At 43.6% G+C, this 13,670-nt stretch overlaps 1 protein-coding gene across 3 annotated transcripts in view; it reads left to right on the top strand.

Annotated features, from left to right (window-relative positions):
* Positions 1-3,774: 3,774 nt before the first annotated feature.
* The window catches only part of UNC119 (unc-119 lipid binding chaperone), a 30,115-nt gene continuing 20,219 nt past the window's right edge, over positions 3,775-13,670 (top strand). Inside the window, exons 1-2 of one of the 3 annotated variants that reach the window (XM_069944522.1) lie at positions 4,203-4,260; positions 11,020-11,112. Coding sequence is in view for 1 of the 3 variants with exons in the window: in XM_069944521.1 (XP_069800622.1) it covers positions 4,074-4,260 (187 nt within the window). In the remaining 2 variants the exon portion in view is untranslated. Of the gene's footprint in view, positions 4,261-11,019; positions 11,113-11,601; positions 11,655-13,670 lie in introns of those variants that run through there. The other 2 variants (XM_069944521.1, XM_069944524.1) reach the window with 2 other exon arrangements.

Consider the following 13,670-nt stretch of genomic DNA (forward strand, 5'->3'; position numbering starts at 1 on the left):
GATTTGTACAGAACAGGAAGTCTCCACTTTTGGGCTTACTGGTCAGAGTGAAAACTGCAACTTTTCAGGATTGTTTTATAATCTAGATAGTAAAATGGTTAAAGGAGAAGTTAAAGTGTTGTATTGCCTCCCAAAAGTTAAACAAATCACCAATATACACTTATTACGGGAAATGCACATCAAGAGCTTTTTTTTCCCCCCTGCACTTACTACTGCATCAAGGCTTCACTTCCTGGATAAAATAGTGATGTCACAACTCGACTCCCAGAGTTGTGCGGGCTGTGACTGCTGGAGAGGATGATGGCAGGGGGATGCTCAGTGTCCCTCCAGTGCCCTGTGTCCCTCAGTGTCCCCCCGCCATCATCCTCTCCAGCAGCCACAGCCCGCACAGCTCTGGGAGTCGGGTTTTGACATCACCATGTTATCCAGAAAGTGAAGTGATGCAGTAGTAAGTACAGGGGAAAAAAGCAATTTAAAAGTATTTCCCGAAATAAGTGTATATTGGGGATTTATAGGTACAGATTATCTTAATATAGTTTTTCATTAGGTATGTTGTATTCCAAGTTGCAGCTTACAAATATTGACGTTCATGGACTTGATTGATTTTTAGTGTTATGTAAAAGATGCATTGTCAGCAGCACGTCCCCCCATGTAACCAGTAATGCACAGGTGTCAAACTTGTGGCTCTCCAGCTGTTGCAAAAACTACAATTCCCATCATGCCTGGACAGTCAAAGCTAAAGCTTTAGCTGTCTAGGCATGATGGAAATTGTAGTATTGCAACAGCTGGAGGGCTGCAAGTGTGGTATCGCTGCAGTAATGTTAGTGAATGGTTCCACCCTTTTTTAGAACAGCCACCACTGCTGTCTATAGGGTGTCATACTGAGGCGCCACTTCTTAAAGGGAATTTGGAACATGAACAGTAGCTGACACTGTTACATAGCTGTTATGTCAGGGAGACACATGGTACCTTTTCATATATCCATCTGTGCTTCCAGAATGTAGAAAAAGGCTTTTATTAAAAGGAATCTCTTGTCTCTCTTCCCTCCCTGTTTGACAACTTAGTCCTAGGCAGGTTCAGGTATAGGAGAGAGGAGTAAGGAGGTGTTACTGCCTGCTGCACTTCGGAAGCTTGCTTTAATTTATCTTTGCCCTCCCGGGCTAGTAGGTTAAAGTCCACTCGCTCAACGAAGACACCATCTGCACCTCATGGATAGCGTAGAGCATGGACAACGACTGCAACGTTTCGGGGGACTCTGCCCCCTTTCTCAAGCATACGGGGGCGGAGTCCACCGAAACGTCTCAGACGTGTAGACGTTGTCCATGCTCTACGCCATGGGTCTCCAAACTGCGGCCCTCCAGCTGTTGCGAAACCACAACTCCCATCATGCCTGGCCAGCTAAAGCTTTGGATTTGGCTGTCCAGGTATGATGGGAAATGTAGTTTTACAACAGCTGGAGAGCACAGTTTGGAGACCCATGCTCTACGCTATCCGTGAGGTGCAGCTGGTGTCTTCGTTGAACGAGTGGACTTTAACCTACTAGCCCGGGAGGGCGAAGATAAATTAAAGCAAGATCTGTGTCCGCCTCACAAAACAGCTACCTTCATATTCACAAGTGGTGAAGTATCTAATGTTGTTGGATTTGTGCAACTTAAAGATGAAGTATATAGCGGAGAATACTGGTGTTGAGCTTTGATTTCTTGGTTTATGAATGGGATATAAGCTCCTAGTTCACACACCTGTTGAGGTTGGACTGCAGTCTGGCTGAATTGCCGTATTGGATGCTAATGTAAAAGGCAGCCCCCTTAACCCCTGCGGCCCGGTGCATACATTACCGGTCCGGGTTCCTGGTGTCTGGCCCTCCTGTTCACCCGAACTCACAGTGTGAAATCCGCTGTGGATCTGTTATGTGTAAACCCACCCTAATACCGAGTGATGGTGACTGCCCAGTTGATTGTTTCTATCCTCATTTCCATATTGGACACCAAAACTAATGGCACCAACTGTAAGCAAAAACTTTATAAACAAAACCTCTGTATATCTGATATATAAACAGGTTTATTTCTGCAATGTCTCATTGTTTCCTGGCACACTAGTGAGTACAGTAATATTCTCCCCACTGGTGTATACAGTATATCTGTCATGTAGACCATTAATGCTTGGATAGCGATAAGCAGTTGTTACAGCTGCGGAGCTTGGAGTTAATAGGAAGTCCTTGTCACTTTATTGTCGCTGATCATATTTATTCTACCAGGCAGTAAAATGGTAATGATGTCATACGGCGCTTCCTGTTGACATTTCTTACCGGGTTCGTTAATCCTTTTCACTAATTTTTCATTATAGAACTGAGATTCCTATTGTAATTACTAGAGCGGATGTGTAATAAATCATTATTGGTGGCCGTTCCCATCAGTACAATCCTCGTACATATGCTGTCATTTGCAAACGTGTATTTGTTCTTCGCGGCATATGTATTGTAAATGTCAGATGGCTCTATGCCACAGTGGAAAGAGAACAAGTGTCTTTGTTGCCTATGACAACCAGGCGGCGTCCAGCTTTTCTTAGCGTATTTTTGGAAATGAAAGCTGAACCGTGATCGGTTGCTGTGTGCAATATGGACGCCCCTGGTTTAATACTTACAGACGAGATTTTAATCCCGTTCAATGCAAAACATTTGATTGCTGCAGAAACAACAGCAAGAACCAAAGTTGGAATAGAGCCTTGCAGTAAGACATTGTACAGTGTGTCTCATTGGATTGTGCTGAAATTTTTCCTTTGGGCTTTAGGGTCAGTTCACACGGAGTAAAACTGGCTGAATTCTGCGGCGGAACTCTCTGTGCGGAATCCTGCCAGCATCCATGGCATACTGGCAGTCTATGGGAGGGCTTGTGCCTCCTCTCTCCGTACGGAAGAATTACCATGTAATTTGGCTTGGGGAAAAAAAACCAACCAAATAAAACCTTTACGGTGTGAATGCAGCCTATGTTTACCGCCTACGGCCTTACCACCCTGAACACATTTGATCTCAGAAGCTAAGCAGGGTTCGGCCTGGTTAGTACTTGGATGGGAGCAAAGATATATGAAAGGTACCATGTGTCTCCTTGTCCTAACAGTGTCAGCAGTTTGGAATGTGAATTGCATCTGACAGATTTCCTTTAAATTGGCCGTTCAAGTAATGAACTATTTTCCCTGCATTTGTGTTTATCTTCTATTGACAACAATGCAGCATATTGTAAGAAAATCTATAGATCTTTAACCAATATGTGAACTGTAAACATTTTTTTCCTGTGTGACCATGGCCTAAGGCGGCTTTCACATGAGCAGAACACAGATGTAAGCCTGGGGGCTGGAGCCTGAACTGAAGGCCTGATTGTTCTCCAGGACACTGTCAGTCCTTGGACTCCTGGTCAGGCTGGGACTTGTGTTCCTACTGCGCTCATGTTTGTTGCACGTTATAAAGTTATTGACCACCGCCATGTATTTATACCCCTGTGCCCAGCCATCTCTCCCATTCCTTTAGCTAGATACTTGTTACACCCCTGTGTATTAGGCTATTTGCTAACATGTTCCCCTCAGTGTCCCTAGGTGGAGCCCCCCTCTAAGCACGTTGCCAGGCACTGCCCCCTCCGCCAGGTAACCTCCAGCCATCATTATCATCCTGTCATAACGTCTCCATTGTTCTGCCCCGCCAGCCAATCACAGGCCCCCATGTTATTAGGGCCGTATAAATAAGGCGCTGGGCCTCCGCCCCCCGCCCGCTTCTATCACATTCATCCTCCGGTTACTATGTTATTATCGGCGCTGCCCACTTCCGAAGCGGGCGGGCGCAGGCGTGCTCACTGACAGCCCAATCGGCAGCAGCAGCACAGGTGGGCGCCCGGGAGCCGCCGCCGCCGCCGCTACTGGCATCTTGTTTTCTACGGTTGCTGCCCAAGTCTCCGGATTAGAAAGTGAATCGGGCGGGCAGGTCACTGGCGGGATCCACCTCCTCACTCCTGCGCTCTTGGCAGTCTCTCTCCGTCGCTCTTCTCCGTGTCTTGCTGACTTCCTCCAGGCTTCTCTTCCCCCGGAGAATGAGCTCTTCCTCCCTGGGCACTGACACTCTCCCCGGCAGCAGAACGCAGGAGGGCAGCATGAAGGTGAAGCAGAGCGGCGGTGGCGGAGGGCAGGTGGTGGCCGCGGGCAGCACGGAGGAGCAGCTGCTCAGGAAGCCGCACATCACCCCGGAGGATGTCCTGCTGCTGCAGAAGATCACCGCCGGTCAGTGCACCCTCCTCCAGCCAGCAGAGCCCTCTATTGTGGACACCGCTCACGTCCACTCGGCTAGCGGCTCGCCGGTTATACGGCCATCTGCTTTACCTGTTGAGGATTAAAGCCCGGACCGGATCGGTGATCTGGACTACAGTTGCCAGTTGCCCAGGGGCCTCTGACAGTTAGGGGCGCCCACTGCTATAGCTTACTATGGGCTCGGGTCAGAGTTATTATAGGGGCCTTACTTACTGCCACTCTATGGCATTATTATATGGGCTCTGTATGGCACTGTTATATGGGCTCTGTATGGCACTATTATATGGGCTCTGTATGGTACTATTATATGGGCTCTGTATGGCACTATAATATGGGCACTGTATGGCACTATTATATGGGCACTGTATGGCACTATTATATGGGCACTGTATGGTACTATTATATGGGCTCTGTATGGCACTGTTATATGGGCTCTGTATGGTACTATTATATGGGCTCTGTATGGTACTATTATATGGGCACTGTATGGTACTATTATATGGGCTCTGTATGGCACTGTTATATGGGCTCTGTATGGCACTGTTATATGGGCACTGTATGGTACTATTATATGGGCACTGTATGGTACTATTATATGGGCACTGTATGGCACTATTATATGGGCTCTGTATGGCACTGGGCTCTGTATGGCACTGTTATGTGGGCTCTGTATGGCACTGTTATGTGGGCTCTGTATGGCACTGTTATATGGGCTCTGTATGGCACTGTTATATGGGCTCTGTATGGCACTGTTATGTGGGCTCTGTATGGCACTGTTATGTGGGCTCTGTATGGCACTATTATATGGGCTCTGTATGGCACTATTATATGGGCTCTGTATGGCACTATTATATGGGCTCTGTATGGCACTATTATATGGGCTCTGTATGGTACTATTATATGGGCTCTGTATGGCACTATTATATGGGCTCTGTATGGCACTGTTATATGGGCTCTGTATGGCACTGTTATATGGGCTCTGTATGGTACTGTTATATGGGCTCTGTATGGCACTGTTATATGGGCTCTGTATGGCACTATTATATGGGCTCTGTATGGCACTATTATATGGGCTCTGTATGGCACTGTTATATGGGCTCTGTATGGCACTGTTATATGGGCTCTGTATGGCACTGTTATATGGGCTCTGTATGGCACTGTTATATGGGCTCTGTATGGCACTGTTATATGGGCTCTGTATGGCACTGTTATATGGGCTCTGTATGGCACTATTATGTGCAAGATTACTGTACTATCATATGTAGACACTAGTTAGTACTTGGTATTATAGTGTGTGTGTGTGTGTGTATATATATATATATATATATATATATATATATATATATATATATATATATATATATATTATTAGTGTGTGTGTATATATTTATTTATTTTTATTTTGGGACCTCTAAAGCAATGTTACACCTAACTGCTATAGATGCAATTCTAGAGCTACTGTATGGTATATACAGCGCATTCTGCTGTCAGTATATGCATAAGGGCAGGACTGTAACTTGTAGTTGATATTCCATTCTCTTATATGGTAACTCTAATAAGAGCCAAGAGGTTCAGGTGGGATTGCACGCATAGAGGTCCAGGAAGCTGAGATCTGGGGTGCATACATAGAGAGCAGTTTGTTTAGGCTTTCTCTACCAGCCCCTCTGTACACACCGGCGCTCAAATCAACTGAGCATACATGTGTTCTGAATAGAGAGAGGGGGCTAAGGGTGCGTTTACACAGACAGATTTTTTTGACAGCTTTTTTAGGCCAAAGCAAGGAATGGATCTGAAGAGAGGAGAAATCTCAGTCTTTCCTTTATGACCCGTTCTTTGTTTATAGTCCGTTCCTGGCTTTAGCATTAATAATCTGTCTGTGTAAACGTACCCTAAGTGTAACCAGCCCAATCCTTCTTTCTCCAGACCTTATCTGATGGGTCAGTCAGGAGGCCGCCATTAAGGGGGCAGCAAATCTACAATGTGAAGACCCCATCAAACAGTGGTTTATCTCTCCGCTTCCTAGGCTCTTGTGTATAAGATATAGTGTGCTTAGTGGAGACCCCTGTTTACGTGTCACATTAGTAGACTTTGTTGCAGAAGTTCTAGAGATGAGCGTAGAATACCAGATACTATCCTGGAAACCCGACAAACACCATTATAGTCAATGGGGTCCGGCAGACAATCGCCGATCCGGCATCAGTAGCTGTTTTCTTGTGCAGCTATGATGGGTTTGAATGATGAAAATACTTGATGGAGAAGTGAATGAGGCCCATGGGTCCTAATAGGGTTTCATCTACAATCGTAGTATTTCCATATGTAAATATGAGTTCTGAAGAATGTATACACATATATATACAGGCAATGACATGAACTTTGTCACAAGCTGACTACAATGGGGCCATAAAAGTCAATGGTGGCCATGCTAGTATGTGCACGTATACCATCAGCATCCCATCTCCATAGGCTGCTGACTTATATACTGAGTGTATTGCAGAATTGTGATGTCAGCCCGGCCTAGGATACATATGTTCGGCCTTCTTTAATGTTATTAGATTGGACACGACTGTTTTAGTTGGGGTTAGAGAAATATTGTGTGTACAGTATATGGGACTATATTAGAAATCCCTAGTGACAGAAAGCTCTGTGCTGTACCAAAGGGCGTTGGGCACTCTAGGGACCGCTGAGGCTTCATTGGCTTGGAAACCAATAGGAAGCTGATGTACTCTTCCAAGGGATTCCCCATTGACTGTAGGATCTACCCAGAGAATAAGTGTTTTTATCCTCACTAGTTATATTTAGACACATTCTATATACAGTTTCCAGATGCTTCAGCAATAATATGTACATTGAAGGGAAGAAGACTGCAGTGCGTGTACCTGGGGGACCCTAATATCCTAGTCTAATCCTTGTATATAGGACTAGATGTAGTTGTGCATGGTGCCGCTATTGTGCCCATCCCTGGTGCCGGTGTATAGTTGCAAGCTCGCCTGTAGCTGTCACAACATGTTGCTGTGATATCTATGTGCAAAGGAGCATGACAAAGCCATCAGTAAAATCCTCAGGTAGTCTCCCGTTCATTTGGGCCTTTGTGCCTGGTGCCATGGAGATTAAGGGATTACCCATGCTAATCTGGTGGAGGGTTCCCATACTATGTCAGAGATGACAGATGAGATAAAGGATTTTCCTTATACCCCGGCCTCTGTATGGGTAAATCAGGATACACGTGTCTTCTGAAGGAGGGACATGGCCATCAGAGGAGGAGACAGTCACCATCATAGTAAAGAGTCCATTATGTTCTATGATTCCTGACAAGGGCTCATCATATGTGTGTACATAGTATATACATAGGGCTCATCATATGTGTGTACATAGTATATACATAGAGCGCATCATATGTGTGTACATAGTATATACATAGAGCGCATCATATGTGTGTACATAGTATATACATAGAGCGCATCATGTGTGTACATAGTATATACATAGGGCTCATCATATGTGTGTACATAGTATATAGATAGAGCGCATCATATGTGTGGACATAGTATATACATAGGGCTCATCATATGTGTGGACATAGTATATACATAGGGCTCATCATGTGTGTACAAAGTATATACATAGAGCGCATCATATGTGTGTACATAGTATATACATAGGGCTCATCATGTGTGTACATAGTATATACATAGGGCTCATCATGTGTGTACATAGTATATACATAGGGCTCATCATATGTGTGTACATAGTATATACATAGGGCTCATCATATGTGTGTACATAGTATATACATAGGGCTCATCATATGTGTGTACATAGTATATACATAGGGCTCATCATATGTGTGTACATAGTATATACATAGGGCTCATCATATGTGTGTACATAGTATATACATAGGGCTCATCATATGTGTGTACATAGTATATACATAGGGCTCATCATGTGTGTGTACATAGTATATACATAGAGCACATCATATGTGTGTACATAGTATATACATAGAGCGCATCATATGTGTGTACATAGTATATACATAGAGCACATCATATGTGTGTACATAGTATATACATAGGGCGCATCATATGTGTGTACATAGTATATACATAGGGCTCATCATATGTGTGTACATAGTATATACATAGAGCGCATCATGTGTGTACATAGTATATACATAGAGCACATCATGTGTGTGTACATAGTATATACATAGGATTTATCCATCTCCTCTTCTTACTATTACACCTAAGTTGACCAATCCTCATTTTACAGTAATGTATTGTCTGAATTGGTCCAGGTTAGTGCAGTGGGTGCTGGTTGTGGATTATGTGTGATGTGGATATTATAGAGCTTTAATGCTTTAATACTGGTCTGTGTTTGACCTTTTCATGCCTACAACTTTTTAATCCTAACTGAACTGACTTTTGTTTTAGCAAACTTGTGCTAATTTTGTGATACACATTCTTTTTTAACTTTTCTAATTTGCTATACCAGTGTCAGAAATGTCTAACTTTTTTTTTGTTTTTTTATTTTTTTATTTTTTTAAAACTGTGCGCCCTTATTTTTCACTAATTGTTGCAGGAATTGTGCCCCCTAAGGGCATACTTTGTACAAAGTAAGTTGAGGGTTAAATGTCATGCGTCTTTTGACAAGGAATTCTAGTCTAAAATGCGTGTATAAACTTGTGATTTGGAGCAGATTTTCACAGTTGACTTCAGTTTAAAGATTTTCCATGGAATCCATATCAAGAATTTTCCTATGTGGATCTGAAATCCATGACCATTCAGCATGAAAAAAAAAGTTAATATGCGCATAGTTACAGATTTTCCATTGAATTCTATGGGATGCAGATTTAACAGGGGTGCTGACACAGGATCCGACTCAAAATATTCAGTGTGCACAAGACTCAAAGACTCTCGGACATGTGTTTAAAGGGGTGTTTACATCTGGCTGGCATATGTCATTACTTTGACCTCTGAGACTCCCACGACCTCAAGAATGAAGTGAACACACATCTACACCAGTGCTGTGGCCCTATATTCTTTAGGATCAGTTGGGATCCTAGAGATCAGGCCTCCACAATCATAGTGATGACGCATCCTAGCAATATACAATCACTTTAAAATGGGAATAATCGTCTCAAGTCTGTATACCTTAACTTTTTTTTTTTTAAAGGTGTTGTTTTTAAATAAAACACTTTTTTTTAAAGTAACAAATAAAAAAACTTTTTTTTAAAGTAACAAGCACAGAGTTTAGATTTTTTTGGGGGGCGTCTAAATGACCCTGACTGGTCACTAGAATGAGCTTGTTTCACAGCTCCGTGTGCGTGATTGAGATGGTCTTATTGATTGTCATTGAGAGTCCATGTCAATCATGTGGCATAGAGCTTAGCGCCTACTTCTCAGTTTGTTCCAGTAATTGGTCAGGGTCTAAACACCCAGACCCTGACCGATCAAAACTTTTGATGTACAACATGTTTTTTTTTTTTTTTTTACGTGACCGTAGGGCTGACTCTCCTATAGGTTGGCAGAGTGACTGTTTGCACTATTATGTTGTTGTTGTATAATGCTATATAGAAAGTCTCCCCAGCATACTTCTTGTTCTGATCTGTGTGCTCATATAGTTAGTTATAATAAGTTTACTTCCTGTCTTTAGGATTACTCTCGCCTCATGGTTGGGCCTTTCTTTCCTTTGTTCTTTCAGTACTCGGGGCACAGTTTTTAGTAACCAGGAAGCAGGGAGTGCAGTTTTCATCTGCTGCCAGCCGTGGTTATAGTTCGCATGTGGAATTCTGTTATTAACCTATTTACATAGACAAAACAACATGGCTGTAGGGCACAAATATAGTATATAGGAGTCAGCTGTGATACATAACCTGATATGAACCATACTTTAATTTTTATGTTCCCACATTCTGTGTTAAAGGGATTATCCAGGGTCGTAATTATCATGCAGGGATTTAATACGAATATGCTACTTTGCTTGACTACCTGGTCGGCTGTGGCGCGGTCCATTTTTGAAAACACCACTTGGTTAATGTGATCCCGTCTGGTTTCTTTAGGTGCACTTTGGCACACTCTATGCACTAAAAGCAGGCCTGGCACCCCAGTGTAACAATATCTCCTCTCCTTCGTGATTGTTTCTGATGAGGGGATATTGGTACCCCGGGGATGCCAGGCCCGCCATTAGTGCATAGAGTGGGCCAAAGTGCATAAAGAAACAGGGGCAGATCGCAGGAACTGGGCGGCATTTCCAAAAAATAGTCCGCACCGACTAAATAGTCTAAAAAAAAATCTTTGCGTAAGCAATGTGGTACATTTGCTTTAATAAATGTACATTAGGTCACTGACCTGAGCTATTTGTAACATTCCTTTTGTACCAACCTTCATAAGCATAGTGTCTGGTAGTTCTCACCTCACTATAGCACAGTGCATCCATCCGAATCATGATGGGAGCTCAGTACGAATGCAGGAGGGTGTTCATTATCTGCCAGGGGTCGACTTAGGATACCCCATCAAAGTGCAGTGAAGGTGACCCTGACTGTGGAGCCATATTATTGGCAACAAAAGGTGCAGTGAGAAACTCTTATTTTGTATCATCCATTCTCAATATATTACTATTTAGCTTTTGTATTGTGACAATTTAGATGAATTATGGCTTTTTTGCTGGGATTGATATTTCAGAGGAAATATTACTAAATTATTTTTAACATTCATTATCATATCAGTACAGGTGCAAAATCAGGAGCTGAGACCCAATACACAGTTCATATTTAATGTATTCATTCTGTGGTATACATAACCTGTGATTTCACTGTTACCTCAGGTAAGCAAGGATAAAATGAGATGTTTGTTGCTATTTTCTTTCCCAGCTGCATCTATCTATCTATTCGCTTTAACATGACCCACAGATAGATCGGTGCCGTGGTCCATATTTCTGTGTACGGAGACATTCTATTCACGGGTACTGGGCCGGGCTGAAGCAATGAGGGGGGCCGCCCCCAGTGGAAGGAATCCCCCGCCCCTGTATGACACGGCTCTTAGAATCACTGTTGCCCCTCTTCACATGGGTCAAAAGGGTAATATTTCCCCTTGAGGAAAGTCTGCCATAAAGATGTGATATTGCCCCCCCCCCCCTTACTCTATGTGCAGTTCTCCGCACCATCTACAAGCCTAGATGCTGCACATTTGATGCATACCTGTGTAAAACTTGTCTGTGTCTTCTTTCTGCTCTAAAATCGCTTCATTTCTTTGGTGTCACCTAGGCGGGGCTTCACGGCAGTTTGGCCCCCTTTACCCGGATTAGTGACCTATGGCAGCCAATCAGCTCCCTGTTATAATTTTGGAAGGTCTTCTGAGACGTAAGAGGTAGATGCTTATTGATTGTTATGGCCAACTTCTGCACATTGCTTAAATTTTGTTACATCTCCATTGACACTACTTGATTTCGCTATTGTTTTGGCCGACATTTATCTCATGTTTCTGGTCACCTTCAAAGTCAATTCCCATTTGGACTTTAAGCCGAAAAAAAAAGAAATTGTTTTAAGAGAGATGCTAGACAGGGATAGTAACACCAGAGGTTTTTCCTGTGATGTGTGTTGGCAGGCAGACTTGTATTGGATGCAGATTTTGGTGTAGGATCCCACTAATGTACTGGCAGTGCTCTCAATATGCCATCAATTCACGAAAACCCTTTTAGGATCCCATTAAATCATGCTTGTTATCCTTGTCTAAGGTAATTTAGCAGTTTACTTTATGGACTGTACAGGGTAAGGCTACGTTCACACTGAGGTTTGTGTAGTACATAACCAGTATCTGTCAGCATCCTGCCAGGAAGTGAATGGAAACACATACTGTGGTGTACTGCAACAGGTTCCATCATGTGGTAACTGTTTGGGTGGTTTTCTGCTGGCATATGCCTATTTAATAGGATAAGCAGACTACTTTCAGTCCCAAATGAACTGGTGTGAGAGATTTGTAATTTACTACTTTTAACAAAATCTCCAGTCTTCCAATACTTATCAGCTGCTGGATGTCCTGTCGGGAGAGTTGTATTCTTTCCAGGCAGACACAGTGCTCTCTGCTGCCACCTCTGTCCATGTCAGAAACTGTCCAGAGTATTAGCAAATCCCCATAGAAGACCTCACCTACTCTCCACACTGGAAGGAACACACAACCACATGCAGGACATACAGCAGCTGAGAAGTACTGGAAGACTAGTGATTTAATAGAAGTTATTTACTAATCTCTGTTGCTTACTGACACCAGTTGATTTGGAAGAATTTTTTTTTTTTGCTGGAATAACTCTATAAATTCTTGTATACCAGAATAAAGTGTCCCAAATGTAGTCACTAGGTGACTGTTGCAGCTAATAAAATGAATGGGGTCCACTGAAGAATGCCACAGTATATGTTGGTATCCTGTTCATGGTGTGAATGCAACCCAATACAGCTTGCGCGTGTCCATTTTACTTGTGTAGTGAGAAACACCCCCCCCCCCCCCCCAGACTCCAGCTTGTCTTCTCTGCTGCTGTGTTAGAGCCATGGTGAGTGTGGCCTGCTGTAGCCGGTGGCATAATGCTTCCTCCAGGCAGAAGAGTGATTGACAGGACAGGGAGCCAATGGTACCTTGCCCTGCCAAACACAGTACAGCATTTAAAGGGGCATTCCTGACAGGGGCTTTTTTTAAAACATGCTCCTGCCTCCTTGCAGGGGCTTTTTTTTTTTTTTTTTTTTAATATGGATGTCATTTGAAAATAGTGAAGTGCACTTACCTCCTTGGTATCTTACTGATTAGAGATGAGTGAACCTGGAGCATGCTTGAGTCCATCCGAACCCGAACTTTCGGCATTTGATTAGCGGTGGCTGCTGAACTTGGATAAAGCCCTAAGGCTATGTGGAAAACATGGATATAGTCATTGGCTGTATCCAAGTTTTCCAGACAACCTTAGGGCTTTATCCAACTTCAGCAGCCGCCACTAATCAAATACCGAACGTTCGGGTTCGGATGGACTCGAGCATGCTCAAGGTTCGCTCATCTCTATTACTGATCCATCCTGCTGTTCTGCCGCTTCGGGACCTGCTGTTGTGATGTTGCTGGCCCACCCAGCCAATCAGTGGCTTTAGCGGTCGTTGATTGGCTGGGCGGGCCTGCAACGTCACGACCCAGGACCTAAAGATGGCCAATCGGGGACTGATTGGGAAGATACCAGTGACTCTGTGGGAGCCAGGGAAGTAAGTTTGCTTTATAATGTTCAAATGACCTGTGCCTGAACATGTGTTATAAAAGGCTCCCATCCGGTGTACCCCTTTTGGACTGAACAGGAGTGCATACAGTAAAAGGACTAGGCACAACACCTGGCAGCACTTACCCAGAGTGCACCAG

Source organism: Dendropsophus ebraccatus, chromosome 11 (genome assembly GCF_027789765.1).
Source record: "Dendropsophus ebraccatus isolate aDenEbr1 chromosome 11, aDenEbr1.pat, whole genome shotgun sequence".
Lineage (NCBI taxonomy): Eukaryota > Metazoa > Chordata > Amphibia > Anura > Hylidae > Dendropsophus > Dendropsophus ebraccatus.